General features: G+C 42.9%; 2 protein-coding genes across 2 annotated transcripts in view; both read right to left on the bottom strand.

The window, feature by feature from the left end:
• The window catches only part of LOC122395135 (discoidin domain-containing receptor 2-like), a 140241-nt gene that overhangs the window by 106458 nt on the left and 12785 nt on the right, over positions 1 to 20998 (bottom strand). The window lies entirely within an intron of this gene.
• Positions 8797 to 9417, bottom strand: LOC122395280. Its single transcript, XM_043392724.1, has one exon. It carries the CDS (start codon positions 9415 to 9417, stop codon positions 8797 to 8799), a length of 621 nt encoding a protein of 206 aa, XP_043248659.1.

The raw sequence follows: 20998 nt of genomic DNA, 5'->3' as shown, positions 1-20998 counted from the left end.
TCAATGACCTCGCGATGTAAACAAACGCCTCGAAGCCTATATCTCCGGAACTGGCCACCGCGTCGACTTGAAACTAAAATCGTCATATCTCCGGAACTAATAACGCTATCGACTTGTACAAACGCTCATTTTAAAGGGCTTTTCATCCTCTATCCAATGAGCCTAACACCTATTCTAATTTATGCTGCCTTCTACGTTTATTTTTTAATTTACTTTGACTCTATTTACCAAAAGAAGATTTAACAATTCTTAAAGGAACATTCTCGTCTCTGATGGATTCTTTTCCCCATGATCCCGAATTTTTGTACTCGAGTGGGGTGTAGAAATTTGTGAATGTTCAGTAATAAGTATAATAACGCTATCGACTTGTATGAACACTCATTTTAAAGGGCTTTTCATCCTCTATCCGATTAACATAACATCTATTATAATTTATGCTGCCTTCTATTGGGATTTGATGATTCCATCGATTCTTGTTTTTTTAAATTTATTCATTTACATTATCTGAGTTTATACTTCACTTATTACACTCGACTCATTTTGTCGATGTTTCTTCGCAACGTTAATCAATGTCGGTGTCGGTGATATCAAGGAAGTTACAAAGTAATCACGCTAATGTTCCTCTGACGATAGTTTCAGAGAACTTCGTAAAGAAACACACACAGACCAGAATAAGTTTTATCAGTATTAAGCCAACGATTGGCGAAGTCGGCCGCACTATACGACCATCTTTCTACTGTACAAGATGAGAGGAATCTTGAATTTTTATTTTAACAATGGAACATAACAATGAAAGAAACTTTTACAGCCCTGTTACTTTACGTCATTCCGTCAAGTGCCAAGTTAACCTCCGCGAACGCTGTTTAAAAACTATAGCTTTCCTCGGGATCTTGTTATAACAAACGCTCGGAAGCTCACACAAAATGAATATAATCCGACGCGAAGTACGTAACGCGATAGTTGGCGAGAAAGACTGTGCCGCGATTTAAATACGTAAAGTAAATTAGACGCGAAACAAAGTTACCTCGATGCAAACAGTGGCGCGTAAAAGTACCAGGCCACGGTTTTTCCCGTGATAATTTCGAGATACGGAACTATGCAAGGAATCTTCCGCGCCACAGAATAAAACATCAAATTACTAACCCTCCAAATTCACTAGCTATAACATTCATTCTGTTAACCATATTTAACACTAGATTCGCAGAATTACGTTGAATTTTATCACGTTTAAATCTCACTGTCAACGCGACAGCTTTCAAAGTTCGTAAATCTAGCGTTAGGATTCTAGAACACGCAGTGTAGAATCATCAATCGAGTAGTAGTCGTGATACGTGCGTCGATTACAATGGCAGTGAATGACGTTGAGCAGCTAAGTGACCAATTTGATAATTCAGACGCGATAAGTTTTATTAAAACGGATTCGTCGGACGTTCCGGGCGCACTTAATCCGCGCCGCCTTTCAGCCCGCGATATCATTAATTAATGGTGCGCCGGGGCTGGAATTTTCCCTGCGACTTCGTTTCTAATTACCTCCGAAATTTCGGGAATTCCCGGGCCACGGAGAGACGTATTTCAGCACCGGGGGCCGTGATTAATTTCGTGAATGAAATCTGCATGCGCGTCGACGGAGATACCGCGCGTACAGGTGTACGCTCTGCGAGGGTGGCAGACACACGCGTGCGTACGATACGCGCGGGCGATTTATGCCGGCCACTTACGCCCCCGTAGTCGACGTAGGGGGAAGGAGGGTGTGGGGGGCGGAGGGGGTAGGGATAATTTGTTTCGCATTTAAACAGCCGCCTGCCATTATTGGATTTCCCGCGGTTTCTTGTTCGTGGATTTATAACAGTTTTGCGCGAGCCGCGAGACTGCAACGGGCGTAAATATAATTTCTGGCCGGGCAGCACGTACACGAACGCCGCTATATTTCTCAACGTCGACGTATTTTCACCGTGTTACATTGACCAGCGAGACTATCCTCCAACCGCCATTAGAGGCTTTGTCTACCCCCGGCTATACAAAAATTCGTTCCTTTCTTTACGCGTTCCCTCAACGATTTCACCCTCACGCAAACAAAATTAATCGATTCGAGTTGCACAGCACATTTTTTTTGTTAATGGCGGAGGAGGAAGACCACTACAGAGATACAAAGTATGTTCATACATTTTATACACCAATACTGTATGTATACAATAAAAATAACCGTATCAACGCCTACTTTGAGCCACATTCTTTTTAAATTTAAATATTAAAATTGTATCTAAATATTTGCACGTCTTGTATTATCATCTCAGCTCATTAAATATCGATCTATATAGCGGCTAGAATCATTTTCCATTCGCGTTTAACCGCCTATCGCAGCCTCCTCCTACCTTTTCTCTGACCTCTGTTTTTCCACGCAATTAATTAGAAGAGTAATATCGGTAAGTACGGACCACCGTTTGTTTGCACGCGCAAAACTTAATCAACGAAAACCTATGCGACCCGGGGAAATTTTTTCGTACGTTATGCGGATTCCTCGAGCACGACACGAGTACGAGTTTGCGCGCCACGAGATAAACAAACAATTCCTCGTCCGCCACGAGGGAAGGTAAAATGTATTCGCAAATATTATTTTCGCGTTTATAGCCGGGCGTTTTTCCGAATTGAAAAGAACGAAACGAGTGGCTTTCTTCAGACACGTTTCTGTTTGCAGTTTTAGATCCGCCGCGATCGATGCGGGGAACAAGCGTTATTTTAACTGAAACTGTGGAGCTACGCAAAGGGAACATTTTAATATATTTCTATAGTCTCGTAACTCTGGAAATCAATACTTTCGGAACCAAACCCTTTGCAAGCACGCTTCCCATTTCGTTCGAGGAAGTTTTATTGTTTAAATTCCCAGTTCTGGTCATTTAACCCTGAATCGAAATCTGAATTCAAATTCAAGGAATAAAAATTTGTTCATCCTTTCTCGAAACTTTTATCTAAATAAGAATTCTGTTCGTTTCTATTCCTCTCTTTCCCTCTCCTTTTCTCTTCTCCAATTCTTCTTGATCTTTTACTACCGCAAGAGGGGAAATCGTGCTCGCCATTAAAAAGCTCGGAAACGATGGTTTTCCCTCTCGTGGATCTATTTCTTGGGATTTTCAACGCACGATTTGCTAAATGGTTCCCCTCCCCGTCCTTGTTGCAGAACTGACCTATAAGTTTAACGGCGTCCGCCGCCGATTATGCCGGTTACGAGCTCATTAATTTTTCCCTTCACCTTGTACGTCACTGTTTCCCGTCGGTTGGCTCTCTCTACTTCTGCGTATAATTAATTTCGGGAATTACGACGCCGATCCCTCGTATAAACCCGCAGTTGTGCGTGTCAACGGCACGAACGCAATCAAGGAAAATATTTGTTCCCGGATGGAAGCTACCACCGACCACCCTTTCGTCTGCAGTTTCGTTTACAGCGACCTCTGCATTTAATAATCGAGACAACGGTTATTGTCTTTCACTCTTTTCGCGATCGTGCAGTATGATCTCTTGTTCTGGGGCTACGGAGATGATTCTGCCTCGAACTGAATTTGTAATATGACGTCCACTGGAGACTGGGTCCCAGACCTAACCCAGACCTAACCCAGACCTAACCCAGACCTAACTCAGACCTATCAACCAGAAACATGTGTATAGGATGACTCTTATAAATTATTACTAACTGTACCTTCAGAAATTATTGAAAATTTAGAAGCAACTCGACAACAATCTCCAGGAGGAAATCTCTTTATTTTGTTATCCTGTGTAGAATTCAGTCTAACACTTTGACTGTCACGTCACCCACACATGGATGACAGGATTTTCCACTATGGATCTTGAAATAAATTTGAGCAAAATTTAAGTTTAATAGAAAATTGTATTTTCACCTGGCAGTGAACCTGTTAAAAGCAAAAATTAAATTCCAATGTATGTGTTAGATTTCCTTCAGTATATTTTAGAATCTATTTAAAGAGTTTTATCCTGTGTCCACGCATTGGAAATCGGCGGAAGGATAATATGAAAAATTGCAATGGCAGGAAAGTGGTTCCCGATTATTAAAGATACTCGTTTACAGGGGAAGCTTGTTTGTATCTCGCGGAGCGCTGGTGGAAACGGAGTTTGTAAAACGCCGCAGTAAAATATATTACTTCTTGGGCGAGAAACATTTCGCGCAACACTCCGGCAATAGCAGAACCATATCGCGTTCGTTGCTGTAACCTATATTAGACGCCGCCAGCGGCCGTTACACGAGATTAAAAACAGGAAGCAAGCGGCCGGGTTCTCGTTTCCAACGGTCGTTGATATCATTAGTACACGTCAGAAGCCGCGCAGCTCGCGATGAGTATTTGGTTACGACTGTTAACCTTTTCCCGTTACGCGCGTTCCCCGGGCGGAACGATTAATACTTTCGGTGGGCGGGAAATCGACGCCAGCGAACGCGAAACCTCAATTTTCGTCCGTCATCGACAGAACAACGTTTCATCCCCCGGCCTCCGAATCGATCACTTTTCGCGGTGAAACGGAAACACGACGTAGCTTACGAAAAGTCCGCTGGGTTCGAGTATATTTAAAAAAGAAAAAACGTACGATTTTTTGATTTTTGCTGATTCATAAAAAATACATATTCCAATTTCAGCGAGCGTTTTTGGTTAAGTCCCTTTGTGAAAAAAAGTGGAACAATTCTAAAACTAAGAGAAACTGTCTCGTTCCTGCCGGTGACTCTGTTACTCTGCCCCTTCTCGTAATTAATTTACCGCCACGCGGAGGGGTGGGTGAGTATTTTACGCGAGGGGGGTAGGAAATCGCACGCAAGCGTGGTGGAGCAACGGTCCAGAAAACGAATTCCTCGACGACTGGTGCCGGTGGGTACCAATCGAGTTTAAAGTTTCGACGAGTCCTCCCACGCCGATGTTAAGTGCGTCTAACTAGCGTTTAACTCCCGGAAGACGCGATGGCTCTTCCTTCCGTCAGATTAGAGCCGCCGCGAAACATCGAATTAACGCCTCGACGGTTTCCGCGTCACGTGTTTCGCGGCCTGATAAATACCCAACGACGACGACGACGTTCACCGTTGTCTGGCGTCGCGACGTCACCGGTATCTGCGGAACCGACAAATTTCACTCGGTTGCCTTTTAATTGAGTCGGTGCCGTCTGAAAGTTCTGGTTACGGAGATGTAAACTTGCGACGTCTTCTTACTAACCCCCTTGCTCGCGTCTACCTGCCCACCGCCCCTCCAACGCTCAGGCATTGAATTACAGTAGTTTCTCCGTTTAAGTCCGGGGTAGTGCGACTATGGAATGCAACGAGAGGAGTTAAGTAATTGAAAGCTTACCGATCTACCCAGGAACACCACAGAACCTTCGATGTACCTTTATTTCGTTTTATTCGTTCCACGAATCTGTTATACGATCTCCAATTTCCTTTGTCGTGTTCAGAACAATGTCGTAAGGTGTAAATGGTCGAGTAAGTTGATATTTGTTTCCAAGAATTTTTTAGTAGTTAAATGTGAATTTAATATACGTCTAGTTGGTTGCCTGATATTTGAATAAAATTATCCCCCAAATTCCGATTTGAAACATGGGAACCTAACCTAGAACAATATCGTAAGATGAAAATGGTCAGGTAAGTTAATATTTACAGATTGATTTCTAAGAATTTTGTAGTTTATTAAGAGTGAATATATTTCTATTATATCGATCGATGTAGTCAAATGTGAATTTAATGTATTTTATATTCCAATAAAATTATCCCGAAAATTCCTGATTCGAAACATGGAGTGAACGCACGAGAGCGACTTATATTATTGCCAGAGCGGGACATTCGAAATTAAACGGCCGGATCGCCAGGACTTTCAGACAGAGAGAATTATCGGGACGATTTTTAACGAAAAGAGCCGCTATTCGCGAATATCGGGTTTAAAAGTTTTGACGGATCGTTTTCAACTTCCCGCGGAGTTCTAAGTTTGCCTAGACAGCGCTTAATTTGACGTCGTTTCGTTGACACGGCCGCCTATCGTCGTCCAGTCAGTTTTCCAGCCCCGTCGAGCACTGGATCGAGTCCAATTATCGACTTTTATTTCGTGCCTTAAAATAACAACCGCCTCCCCTCTCGTTCCGCATTTATTCCGGCGGAGAATCTCTTGTCGCGGTTCTTTAAGAATTCCGCCCCCGAAATTTATGCAATTTGCATATCCCAGCGGCGGGGAGCCTTAAAACGGAACCGGAACGGTAATTACGCGAGGAGCGACAGTCTCGCTGAAACAATTTAACGGGACGGATAACGCGATTGGAAATGCACGACCCATAAAATTCTGGAACAAACGTCCGATTTCTTTCGATGGAAATGTTTTTCTCCAAGCACGTACGTCGCGGAGCAAATTCGTCCAAATTGAATTCGCATCAACGAAACGGTCCCTCGATCGGTCGGACAACTTTCCGTCTTTCGAAGCGCAGTTTCTCGCGGATAAATTTCGAATTTTTTACTGTAACGATACACCGTCGCGCGACTTTCACGGGAAATTTAAACATCCATCGACGAAAACCCCCTCCGCGACGTACGACCTAATTTATTTTATCCGAAAAGTACGGCGTTCGAGACGCACGAGGTGGCAGCCAGTCGAAAATATTTTACGGGAAAATTCAAAATCCGCGCGCGATTCGGGGCGAATTTCACGTTCCGCTAACGAATACAAATTTCAGATTCGTTACCCTTTGTGACCGGCGACGTTGGTTGGAAAAAATTCGTTAATGGAATTTTAATATACGAAGGGTTCCACGAATGACGCTCGAATGGAAGTTTACGATCGAATTCAATAATTTGTACTCGTGGATTTGCCCGGCTATATTTCTCGTTTAAAGCAATTTGGCGATACGCCGTGTCAGCTTTGGATTTTATTTTATTTGCTTAGCTAACGAATTAAATATTTTTAATTGTAACTAATAGCGAAGAGTCGATAGAATTATTCGAGAGTGGAAACATTTTGTTCAATTTAAGCTTGTGTATAATAAATTTCAGATTAAACTGAAAGATGTTATTCGAAATAAACGTGGGGAATATTTTAGAATTTTATATAAAAATTCTAGAAATCATTGCACGTATTACAAAATTGAGATGCCTGGCTAAAAATCGACAAACTTTGCCTTTCGCGTAGGTAGATCGTAACAAAGGATTACCTTTTCGTGCCCCCCAAAATTTCAATTTTCCAGAACCGCAAAAACTCTTCAGTGCAGTCGAGTCACTGCTCCTTTGTAAAGAAAAGAAAGCATTCTCGTCCCCCGTATTTTTCTCACCACATTCGACTGTAAATATTTCCGAAGGGCCCTCAAACAGTTGTTTTAGACAGATCAATTTTCGCGGCAATCTCCTTGTCCATTAAACGTCTGTCCCTCAACGTGTCTCCACGAGCTTCCTCTGACATCGCAGATCATAGGTTGGACGAGGGTCATCCTCCTCGAGCGATGTTTCCCCCCCAAAACGAAACAATATTGCCCACTGTTTTATGTTCTGACACGAAGTTCAAGAATCGTCGAAGCAAACTGGTGTATCGTCGTCTTTTGTTGCTAGTTTTATTACAGCACTGTATCATGTGACACCAATCGGATAAAAAATTTGAATATTCGCGGGACACGTGTCTGCGCATTATTTGCTATTTCTACTTAGATCGATATCCAAGTCGAACACACTCGTTGCTGGCGATAGGAAAATACATTTTTATTGTCTATTTTGCGGCAAGTTATTTTAATTATTTGTTAAAAATATTCAGAAGCAAACATGTACGAGATTTTACAGACGATTAGGCTGTCGTTTCACGATGGAAATCGACGGTTACTGTTTCCCCCGTTTCCGACCACCTTTTTCGCCCCCTGTTTTTCGTAAACAATTTATCGAAAGCCGCGCGCCGTGAAATAGATCGTCGTCCGTCTAGAAAATTGCCATTACAGTGCGTTTGATTGAATGTTTTGTTTATACACGTATCGTGGAATCTGTCTGATCGCGAAACATGTTTCGGCCGCACAATGCCGAGCCGTTTGACACGCGCGAAAGCCCGCCGAGGAAATTGAACGAATCTCGAGCTGCTGGGGGCGGAGAAAAAAAAAAAAAAAAAATTGAAATCGCCTCGCGGTCCCGATTTTACGTTACAATGGAAATCGCGTGCACCGACGGATCCGGAGAACCGTTTGGCGGCGTATTTGTAAAAGTGATAAATGCAATTTTCCCATACTTTTGATGCCACGGAACTGGCTGCGCTCAACAACATTTCACGCCCCGGGCAACTCCTTAAATCAAACAATTTTTTTTTTACGACAAACTGTCTTCGATAGATTTAATTCAAATATTTTTTTAAGGTGATAATAATATAGGTCTAAGACAATATCGTGAAGGGTGTTTTTGAAATTTGAAATTACCTGTACATATTCTATATTTTCTAACTTTAGTCGTTCTTCGATAGATTTAATTCAAATATAAAAGCATGAAAGATAGAAGAAGGATAGAAGGACCTAACCCAGACCTAATCCAGACCTAACCCAGACCTAACCCAGACCTTTTTTTTTGTACGTGGGGAAATCCTCATGGACACCCCGAGGCCCCAAGTAGGTGGGGGGCTCGGGGTAGTGCCGGACTCCTACCGGCTAAAACCCCACGGTGACCGTCCTCCGGCGCTGCGGCGGGGGACCGGGAACTCTAGTGAGACATCACAGAGTCCCCCGCCGCGCCCTGCCTGTCGAGGCTCATCCCGGGAGGAAGGACAACATGTCCATCCCCCCCCTGATTTCTCCGCCGCAGACGCCAGGTCACCCGACGCCCACGGCTCCGGGGCTGCCTTCGGTGCTAGGGCCCCACGCACCCAGCACCTGCAGCCCCCAGGGTCGGCCCGTCAGCCCCCAGGCCACCGACGTGGTGGTCGGAGAATGCAAACGGGCCGCCCCACTTCTAGAGGCCCGTCCGGACCTCAAGGCCGTTGGAGAGGGCCAGGAGGCGAAGGATGCCTCGCCCTGGCCCCCATCCGAGCCCTCCCTCTCCTCCTTCCTCTCCTTCTGTGACATGAATACCTCACAGAAGGAGGCCCCCACTTGCCAGATTTTGTCGCTGGCCACCACCTTTCCCACTATGGTGGCCAGCGAGAGATTCCTCCCAACTTCCTGTTCCAGGACACGGCGCTCATCAGCCCACGCTGGGCAGACTGCCAGCGTGTGCTGCGCCGTGTCCTGGGGTCCACCACAATGGTGGCACACCGCCGTCGCCTCCTTCCCGATTCGAGGCAGGTACTCACCAAAGCAACCATGCCCGGTGAGTACCTGTGTCATCCTGTAGGACAGCCTACCTAATTTGTCCTGCCTGTCTTGCCAGTGTGGCAGGACTGCACCCACGGACCGTTGCGTGGCCCCAGCCCGAATCATCTGCTGGAACCACATAAATACAACGGCCCGTTGGGCATGGCGCCTCGTCTCCTCGACCGCTTGCCTCCTCTCCTCTGGCGGTCTCCCAGCCTCCTGGAGCTCCCTGGAGTGCCGGTAGACTTGCCGGTTTCAGACCTAACCCAGACCTAACCCAGACCATTTTGAAAATTGAAATTACCTGTAAATATTCTATATTTTCTAACTTTAGTCGTTCTTCGATTAATTCAAATATTCTTTTAAAGTAATAGTAATATAGGTCCAAAGCAACACCATAAAGGATGTTTTAGAAATTATCTATAAATATTCTACTATCTTGAAGACAGAGTGCGCTATTGTTCTCGTAATGCACATGTTTTAGTTTAAAAAAATTGTTTAGACTACCGGGGCGATATTTGTTCTGTATTCAGCCGTAGTCTAGAGTCAAGATCATCTCGACCTACATTGTGGTTCAGCGGGCAGTCGTAGTAGCTTTCTAGATACTAAAACGGAGAACAATGAGTCCTCGGGGTTACTCGGACTCGTAAATACGCGGTTACTCATTTTATGCGTGTATATCAAACACTGTTTTCGAAAATGGGTTGAACAGAATGATATACTGCTGAATACGATTCCAACAAAAATCATGGTTAGAGTTAGCTATTTTCGAAGAATTCCTCGACTGTGATTCGTAAAAAAATAATTTCCAAACGTTTTGGAAGAAAATTCGCGTCCAATTAATGACTTTTAGTTCCTGATTTTCCATTTGCGGAATCGTAGAAAACTCCAGCGAGGGTCCAGAGTGCGTATATTGGGGAGGATCCATCTTGCTCGATTCATGGTCCGATCGTTCGTCTTTGGAATCCTCGGTTTAGGCGAACCACATATTTCCGTTCTCGTAACACCCATCGTGTCATCCTTTCACCCGTCTGATTAATTCGCGGGGCAATAGCCTCTCTTTAATCCGATGATGTTAACGGCCGGCGATTCGCAAAACAGTTGAAATGAACGTCTGCCATCGCGGCAGGGAGCTTTTGTTTTTACGAGCGATCGTTTAAATGTAACAGAGTTAAAACGTAAAACCGATTAAGAGCGACGTACGCGGATCCCGGGACACTTCGATTACCGTTTCGGTTTACGATCGACGCAATTTTTATCCCTGTACTCATTTAATTCCTTGCGCGAACGATAATCGGAATATTCGAGCGTTTCCATACGAATCTGGAAATCTGGGAAACGTTTGCCGCGATGTTTCGAGAGTAGAATCTTGACAAGGCTTTGAGAGAATCCCTGAAAGCACTCTTTACTTTTAGTGTAAGCTTGCAAGAGTGCATAAGTCATCCCAGGGTAAATAAGGAAAGGGGTGGGTTACTTTCTTTTACTTCTTTGCTCTTATATTTCGATCTTGATTTTTGTTTTATCTAGTTTAATCACTTCGTTGAAATAACGCTTTGGTACCTAAAGGTAACTAACCTCAATATGTTACTATAATATGCATTGAAAACAGGCTCGAAATTATAATACGTTCTTTAGTTTTATCGAGCAATCGACGGTGGAATTATTCGTTATTAAATCCAATTTGTTGCTCACATTGACCGATTGGACACTTCAATGAAATGTAATGGGTAAAGCTGCCGGCAATTTTAACGTTTTCCGCTCAATTTGTTCAAGCACGTTAAAAATTTACTTTTGGTCTATTAATCGGGAAATAATCCCGATAATGTAATATAAATAATAATGATTTTTGAATCACGAATAGATATAAAAATATATGATGCATAAGGATCCCAAGAAAGAACGAGAAACAAAAATATAGTGATACTAGTGCCTTAAATAAAGAAATAATGAAAAGTATGCGAATCTAGAGAAATCCTGGTATTGTCGGTGCCCTGAAATTTTGCCAACTTTTCGCGATTTCGAGCGTCGAATTCAGTACGGTTGGATTCAGTCTTTACCGCCCTTATCGGTTTATTTCCGACGTCGGGCGGCGCGAGAATCGATCCGAGGAACGATTGTGATTCTTTCTTGGCCGAAGTTAGATCCCGGGGCCGATAAAACAGCTGCCGACTTCGTGCCGCGGCGTGATTGCACTCCGAAGATATCGGATCTATCTTCTACCCGGGACGCGAAAAACAGGAAAGAGCAAGCACAATCAACGGCGAAGACGCCACCCAGGTGTTTCTCTCGATGTGGTTCGTTTCACCGTTGTTTGCTCCGGCCTTCGTGTACGCTGTGATTTACGTAACCCTTTCGTACCGGATAATGTTATACCCTGAGTGAAATAGCGTCTCTAATAGCAGGATATATTTAAGAAACCCGTTTATACTTTACACCGGGGACAGACAACACTCTTCTCTGGTCACAATTACCTCGTCCACTTTGGAACACGTGCTTGTAGCTGTCACAATATTATCCTCATTCTCCTGAATATGTATTCTAGAAGAGAACGCAAACGAGTGTACTTTGGCTGAAGGTTGGCTTTCTTCAAAATCATACATTCTTTACGTACGAATAGGGGAATAATTCTGTGTCTAAATAGTTTCCAAAGATTAAAAGAATCGAAATATATTTGTTCGAGAAGTCTGTCTTTAGATTTGTCTGTGGTGTTACTTTCCGTGCTCGCCACCAGAGGGCTCGCGCTCTCACAAGCGCTCGACTGACCCTTCGGTTGCTATGTATACATTCCTGGAATGACTTCCCAATATCCCAGTCGTCCTCCTTTCCTTTTCACGCCTCCTACGAATTTCCCGAGTTCCTACCTGCAGCAAAGCAGCGCCACATGTATTCCGTTTTCATCGTCTTTCCAATGAAATTTCGTAAGAGGGATCGCGGACGTTTAAATGCTCTTAATTCGATTCGAGGTATCCAGTTTTGTCCATACTCGACTGAACGCGAACGTGGTTGCTCCGGGATTAATGGAAAATGATTCCTAACGCGTTTATCCCGTCAACCCTTTTGGATTTGCATTTAAATAGTTCATCCGAGGGATAAGCGCGGCTCCGACGCGAGCGCACAAAATACATAGAAGTCTGAATTCTTCAAACAGCCCCTCAAAGGGTCCGGTCAAAAAGGACGGAAAGCTCTTTTCACGAAGCTGAGTAATCCACTAACGACTGATACTGTTTTCAAGAACCACAGACCACGTATAGCCCTGAGCGTACTCTATTAAATGCACTAACTCGCAAGACACTTTTCGTCCAAGGAGTTTCTTTTCCGTGGAAAATTCAAAGAGGATGTCCAGACAGCTTAGCCTTCGATTCGTCCCGCTAAGCACCGTCGTCGTTTCAATTCAATTTTCTCCTATCGACGCATTGTGTTTATTCCTTTACATTCTACGTGCCCAAACCTTTGCCTCGAAAACATTTTTTTTCGAAAGGAAAGCTGTTTGGACGGCGGAAAATGCAGTAGCTTTTTAGAGAAATATTCGTTGATAACCCTTTTGGAACGAGGTTCGTTTCAATTTTTATTTTAAACTGCACCGCGCGACAGGGAATCATGTTTGACCACGTCCTGGGAATTTTTAAATTCTTTGAAGGTTCGAAAACGACGAGAAACGTGTGCACGAATTTATTTTATGAACCATGAAAGATATTAGAAATCTTTTTGTGGGATACTATAGGCTGTTGTATGATGTTGTGTATTTTAAAACGTAGTTGTGGCGTTGCCTCCTGTGCTCGCCACCAGAGGGCTCGCGCTCTCACAAGCGCTCGACCGACCTCTCGGTTGCTATATATACATTCCTTGAACAACTTCCCAATATCCCAGTTGTTTAAGGCAGGGCCTGCTATTCTATAATAGGCGTGGCTTTAAACGTCTTCGACAAAAATTCGAGAATTGTGTCGATGTAACCATAAAATTTCAAAACCAAGAAAATTCCATTAAGCCCATAATTTTGTTGAATCTTTGAATATTGGTGTCACTTGAACGAACCAGAATTTTGATCGATTAATAATTAGAAACCAATCGTCGACGTTCGTGTTTTAATTTAAAAAAGAAGAACGAACAAAAGCAACTGGTCCTTCGTTTCCAAGCATCGATAACACTCGGAATCAGTTGATACAAATTGACCAATTCCGTTTTATGGACCGATTTCTGCAGTTCTCGCGGACTGATTGCCCTCCGTCGCGACGAATGTTGGATCGCTAACAAAATTAGGTCCCCCGTCCGGCCAATGGTTTCGCGTCAGCCGTGAAATATTTCCGCGCTCGAGAGTCCCGGTCGAGAATGATGTGTAAAAGAAAACGAAAGAGAAAGAGAGGGCCGAAAAAGAAAAAAAAAAAATGGAAAAACGAGACATTAGCGAGCGGCACGATTCCGCCGATACGATTTCAGCATTTTTCAGCGCGATGGATATCGAGTTAAATTTAATGCAATTTCACGTTACATTATTCCGATAATCTTATCGCGCGTCATTGCCCATTAGACTTATGGAAGGGCTTTTATCTTCCGTCCGCCTGTACCTTCTACGACGGTTCAGTTATCGCATTATTTCACGGCCGATAGTTATTAATCGAATACCGATACGGTCCGAATAAATAGAAACTTCCGTCGAAATTCGAATTATCGCGACGCCGGGGAAACGCAGCCCATGGAAACCATTAGTTTATTTTACACCAACCGTTCTTGCGAATGCATGGCCCCGGTAATCGAGCCAATATAAATAAATTTCAGGTGGTTAGTTTTTACGGGAGAACGAAAACTTTTTCAAATTAATCCTACGAATTGTCTTGAAACGTTTGGATAAATCTTTCCAACATTTTTTTTTCTCCGAAAGTTCTCGAAAAATCGTGAAAAATTTAAAGATCCTAGCCCTGGAAGCAGAGAACACGCAATCTATCGATAAATTACGAGAGAGTTTTAAAAATGTGGGTGGTTGTATTTAATTGAAATGAAAATTAAATTTTCCTGCAGTTTCCAGAGCTCCACGTTTCCGGGGCGCCTCTAATGCTCGAAAGAGGCGTCGAGAAATTGTTTGCTGTTATAATCGCATCATGATTCGCTAATATTAATAGTTTCGATACAAACGAGCAATACTACTGCGTTTAGTTTCGGATCTGCTAGTCGGACTCATTAATAAGGCTTATCTAACAGACACTGCCTTAGATGCGACGCTATTAATCATTTGAATAATCTGTTCAAACTAATTGTGTACTAATAAACTATCCAGTAATTGGGGACTGTTCAAACAATCAATAGCATAGCACACGAGGCATGATCTGCTGAATAAACATTAGAGAAATGGAACAAAAATTAATATCTCAATTTTAGGTACAAGTTTAATTGTTCCATCGAACAATCGTCGTAAATAACCGTATGAATCTTGCAAAACTCTTTCCAAAAATTTCAAACATCCTGATATATTGCAAACCTGACGAAGAATCAAGTCCAGAAAATTTAAAAATCGAACGTAAAAGCGAATAAAAATTGCTAGTTCACTCCTGGTTAGCTAGCTACTCAGCTCACTACTTGCTAGCTAGCTAGTCAGCTCGCTCCTTGTTAGCTAGCTAGTTAGCTCACTTACTTGCTAGCTAGCTAGTCAGCTCACTCCTTGTTAGCTAGCTAGTTAGCTCACTTACTTGCTAGCTCTAGTCAGCTCACTCCTTGTTAGCTAGCTAGTTAGCTCACTCCTTCCTAGCTAGCTAGTTAGCTCATTCCTTGCTAGCTAGCTCACTCCTTGCTAGCTAGCTAGCTCAGTCCTTGCTATTTACTTAGCTAGCTCAGTCCTTGCTATCTACTTAGCTAGCTATCTCCTTGCTAGCTAGAGAGGAAGACTAATGAATCTTGCAAAACTCATTCCAAAAATTTGCCGTAAAAAGTGAAATTCTACGATGCAAAAAGTACTTGAGGTCTTCTAATATTTTAACCGAGAAAATTGTGTCCGTTGGAACGCGATAATAAAATTTTTAAGACGCGAAGAAATTATTTATCAACTGTCCCGAACGCGAGCGCATTCTCAGTCACGAACAGAGGGGAAGCAACGATATTCTTCCTGAGATTTTATGCGCCCCGGCGGAAATATCGTTGCTCGATCGTAAGATAGAGCACTGCTTTTCCGATACGCATCATTCTTCATAAATTCTGACCTCGCGTTCCCCGTATATCGATGCATGAATACGATATGCGAATACGTCAAATCAGAGCGTGAATTCTCTTTAGATCGCGAGAGACGCCCGCGGATAATATTTGCCCCCCCAATACTTCGCCGTTGTCTTTTACGCCGTTCCTGTTCTCCAGCAGAGTGTTTTTCGGAAGATTGCTCTCTGCCCGGGCTCTCCTGCATTATTGTCGCGATCGTACGGCGCAATTGGATAATAAAATTACTTTTTATTCCGCGACGTATGTTTCTCTTAGTTGAATACAATTCCCCTTTCCAGCTCGTGCGCCGTGGAAGGCCCGCCGTTTTAGAAAAATTCCCTCGACCGTGGAAATCTTGAATTTCGCGCTGTACGTTCCTCAACAATCCCCGTCCCGTGCAGTTCCCTGTCGTAACGCGGTAATAACTCCTCCCTCGATCCATTTCCTCCCCCCGTGGCTGCTTAGTTTCCATTATTTTCAATAAAATTGTGCGCGTCGGTTGCAATTTCGCCGTCACTGCATCAACCGTGCTCTTCTCGATGGTCCGTCGAAAGCAATTACTTCGAGCAAAAGTGTAACGAAAAAAAAAATTTCTAAACGCAAGGTGTCAAAAATAATAATAAGTATCCGGTACAAATGAATTACGGGACACGTTGTACGCGGTATTTTAAATTACGGGCACCGCGTTATAGAATTCTCTGTACATCCAGACCATTATGTAATCGTAATGAACGTTTGCTTGGCAAACACGCGTTAAAGTCTACCGCGTCGCGGCGCGCGGGCAAAGTTGCGAAGTCCACATTGAAGGTTCAAAGTTGTTCTTGCACTTGGCCGCAGATTTATGTACTCCGCTGGCACTGCGAGGCGATTGTTCCGTACGGGGAATTCCTGAGCGTGTGCCGTTTGACGGATCAGCTATTTATTTGAAAACGATCGAGCACAATGGACCCACGCCTGACAATCCTCGAAAGGGAACGCACGAGTCGGGAGACTCGATCTATTATTAAAACTGACGCGTCAACAACCGTTATGGCGCTCTAGAAAATAGTGCATTCTCTCAATAACGTTATTTGGTTACTTCGATTGCAGGAATATATCTGGCAATTAGCGTTAGTTGCGGAGAAATTGACATTTTTTGTAGTAGATAAGGGAACTTTTTTTGTGGAATAATTTTAGAAGAGTTTTGAGTGAAATAAAGTATAGAGTCTCAGTTTTCTGTTCTGATCGCTTTGCTTCTCAATTTGAATATTAAAAGAGCGAATAGAATAATATAATTTTCGCGTAGGAAAATAAATTTAGCATCTTCCGGTTGGATCAACGTGTCCAGTGGTGTCCCCTCCTGAGGGACGACTCTTTCAGGGGCGCGTTAAACCGATAACAAACTTCAAGGGAGAGTTTGGACACATTAGGGGAACGTTAACCCTACGTAACCCCTGACCCCGAAATAACACACAGCTTATCTACGTTTTTGACGTCCAATTCAATCTCTACGTATCAATTACTCGTTTAAAGCGACTCTTGCAACCCCCATGGAAAATTAAATTAATTTTAGAGCGAATATAATTTAGATGACAGAGGGTTAACGGATGAATCCTGAATATTTAAACGCTCTTTTCTCTTGTCAATCTCGAGAGAAGACGCTCGCTCAGAGATTTAATGAAATGCATCAACTTTGGCTCCTGTTTGAGGGGGTTTATTTGTTGAGCAGCTCGTTTCTCGAAACTAGACCGCATTTTCCACTACCCCCAGTTGTACAGTCTGTGAAAAGCACGACATAAGACGATTTTTAAAATTTGTTGTAAACATTGTATTCATAAACTGCAGTGCTCCGTCGAAAGTTACGAAATTCTGTGGTACACATTGTTACATTAACCATTTCTCCTCGTTTTTCCTTCATTTTATTAAGTTTAAGTGTTATTTCAGTTTTAGTCTATACTAATCGTGTGGTAATATTAGTATATATTAGTAATAAATTAATTAGTGATGCTAAGTTCATATACACGTATGTTATGAACAAGAAATTGTACTACAATATTAACTTCACTGGAACTAGGATTCGTTGATTGAAACATTAGAAAAACACTAAGAAAATCATGCTTTTTCGACAAGCTTGGACTAAAAGTGAATGATTATATCTTTCGATAGTAAAAATATATCGTTTTATCTGTGCTTGAGAAATACCAAGAAATTTGTACAATTTGACTAATTTTTAAGGGATTTTATCTCCTGGGCAACCTTTTCGATCAAAATTGCCATAAATTGTCCAAAAGAAGAAAGTTCAAATTTTGGAATGCTTTTCCTCTCGTCAAATTTTGAATGAATATCAACGAAATTATGGGAGTTTGAAGATTGAGCTTCACAATAGTCCGGCTTTTCGGGCCAAATGCCCGACGCTGCCCCGGAAATGACGAAAGTCCTTTCCCAGGTCCGCGTTTAATCAGAACGGGTATCCGTATCGACTCCGGACGGGGCTCGCATTAGTCCCGGACACGGGATCGCCAGCGGGCAACACGTCGTACGAGTCAAAAGTGCCGTCGGCGTTGGCCGTTGGCCAGATCCGTGGCGCATATCGCGCGTACACGTCTCCTCTCGGAGCAATCCTTTATGTCCTCGCGGGCGTCGCGGCTGGAAACAGTCAGGCGGACGCGAATAATCCCGAAAGCAATTTGGCGGCAGCGGGCGTTCAATCTACTCTCGTCCGCTACCTTTCCAAGTAGCGACGGCCGCTCACGGGGGTAGCTCTCCCGGTACACCGTCTACCAAGCCAGAAGCTTTAACGAGGCAGACGAGCCACCGCCAGAAGTAGGGAACTTCGACATTCTCGAGTGGGCTCGAAAGTCGGTTTTAAGCCGTTATTAACGGATGCGTATCAACGGCCGCCTGAACTTCGAGAGCTTGACCACTCTCTCGAGGGCCTCCCTTCACCTTCCACCAGACTCCCTCGAGGATCTTTACAGAATTATTATCATTCGTCGTCTTTGTTCACCCCCGTCGACTGTCCACGAAACCCAAACTTGGAAAATTAATCCAGACGGGACAATTTTAACACTTTCACTGCCATGTCACCCCATATACGGGCGACAGGATTTTGTGAGACTAGGAAAATTTTAACAAACTTACAAAAATAACTACCGAAACAAATTTTAGGTTATGTAGTTTCGAATTTTATAAACTCTCATAAAATTTTACGCAATATGGGTGATTTTTTACCCTGGAATTTTTAGGAGCCTGTGAAATCAAGGTCTACGAGAAATCATAGGTATCTTCTAATTTTGCAAACTGGCGTTACATAATCTATCGTAGAACTTTGTTTCACAGCCTTCTCAAAATTTGTGAGTAATTTTGGGACTTAACTTTTGTATTTTCTCAACAATTTTTTAAAATAGACTCAAAGTTATATATAGTACAGGGCTCGTATGCTTGAGATTGAACATTTGGATGAATATTTCCTGATAATGTCGACGTCTGTTGTTCCCAGCATCGTTGGGATGAATATTCTCAATTTTCCCAGAACCAATGCTCGATTCTTCGCGATTCGTGCGTTGTTATGCGAAACAGTAACAGGATCTGTCTCTAGGAACGTTCGATTACGACGACAGTGTTGATCGAGCGTAATGGTTGATGGATTTATGGTCAGTCTGGTTGGCTGTAATTGAACCGACCCAGAGAGATTGACTTCGATTTAACGAAGTCGGGGCTCAAGATTGATTGGCGTATACGTTAATATAGCCAAATTCTAGCGACATGATTCAGATCGATGTCATTACGATTCCCAACGAATAATTAATTCCGTAAACAATACGCATCGGGAGCTTCGCCCGTACACCGGGTTCTACCTTAAATGATTTAATTAGAAGTTTAACCAAACTCGGCTGGCTCCGCTTTATTCACGGTGTATGAGAGTTTATTAAGAATCAAGGTTCTTCTATTTAGTTACGAAGTCGCCATTATTATGCATAGAAGGTTTTCAGTGAAAATGCTATAAATATTTCATGGATACCGCCATTAAAGTTTCTAATTATTTCTCCTCCCCTTTGCTCGAGAACTTGTGGTCTTTATATTTACTCGCTTTTATATCCGGGACGTTAAGTTGCTCTTTTAACAACGAGAATTTATGCGACTGCCACGAATACCGGATGACGAGCAACGAGCTCTATTCGAATAATAGATAACGCATCGAAACGACATATAACCGTTCGCGAGCGACGTTCATTCGAGCCAACGGTTTCAACTTTTTATCTATTCATTGTGAAACGTTTCATTCTACGGTTTCAATCCGATTCTTTTTTTTTGTTTATTCAACGTGTAACTGATAAACCCGCCTCTATCATTTACTCGTTTTTTCATATTGTTGTCCAGATACAAATTTCTGACTCTGACTTATCGATTTCATTCCCATGTTTAATATTCAATCTCTTCAAAAACATCGAACTTCTCGTATAAATTTTAGATGAGAAATAACATTCACAGAGGATTAATGCAGATTGGCAAATTGAGACTCGATTCCTCGTATGAAAAATGAAGTTCCAAGTATATTCTCGTGCGTTTTCAAGACTCGTTGAACAACGAATCCCGAACCCTCTCGTTCTCGAGTGATTCTACGAAGTACTAAATTGTTACCCGTTCATGTACAAAGTATTAATTACGCCCCATCTAACAATTGCACCGGCATGTACCAGCAATCGTAGCCCGTATTGTAGTTATAATGTTCCGACTAGACTCGGCGTAAGTGGATCTTAACGTATCATTGAACGATCTTAACGAGGCAGACGAGCAGTTCCTGCTCGACAGGAGGGAACTTTGGTATCCTCGAGTGCACTCGAAGTCCATCTTAAACAGTCATTAACGGATGCGCGGTTTAATGATACGTGCTTCAGAAGTCTGATCCTTCGAATGACGTCTATATACCTCGTACCGCGGTCCCATAATAATTAACAAAGCATCCGTAAACGATCCCTGCACGTAAAAATGCATTCACCCACTACATAGAATATTTCCTCGAAAGGATTCCGAGCAAACTCTCTATTTTAATCGGTTCACGCACGAGACTCGCAAGTGAAATGATTTTAACGGTCGAAAATCCCCAGTACGATACGTTACGAGTAAAAGTCCGGATAGGAGGAACTTCAGAAATTTAATTTATCGTTAACGGGCCAAGGAGAACTTTAACAGTAAAAAATTTTCGTAACTCGCGCCGTCCGAATACGTTTATTAAGAAAATGGCAACCCCAATACGCGGAATATTTTCACGAGTAGAACGTACTTCAGAAACTAAATTTAATTTATCGTAAAGAGTAATAAGACTTTAACTTCGCCCCCTCTTTGTGATGCATAACCCGTGTTATCTTCCACGACTCTTTGTATTCTTTGTACTTCTTTATTCTTTAACTCTCTTAATCTTTGATACTTTAACTGCTTAATTTGATGACACCGACGCCTCGACGCAGCCGCTGCGAGACCCCCTCATTCTTATTCCACCGGCAGCCCTGGACTCGATTACTTTAAACTTCGCCACTTTTTACCCGGCCTTTGACGATCCCCGATA

Source organism: Colletes gigas, unplaced genomic scaffold (genome assembly GCF_013123115.1).
Source record: "Colletes gigas isolate AHSC1104 unplaced genomic scaffold, ASM1312311v1 Colletes_gigas_Sc00005, whole genome shotgun sequence".
Lineage (NCBI taxonomy): Eukaryota > Metazoa > Arthropoda > Insecta > Hymenoptera > Colletidae > Colletes > Colletes gigas.
The sequence above is the reverse complement of the archived record's forward strand: the minus strand, read 5'-3'. Positions and strand labels throughout refer to the sequence as shown.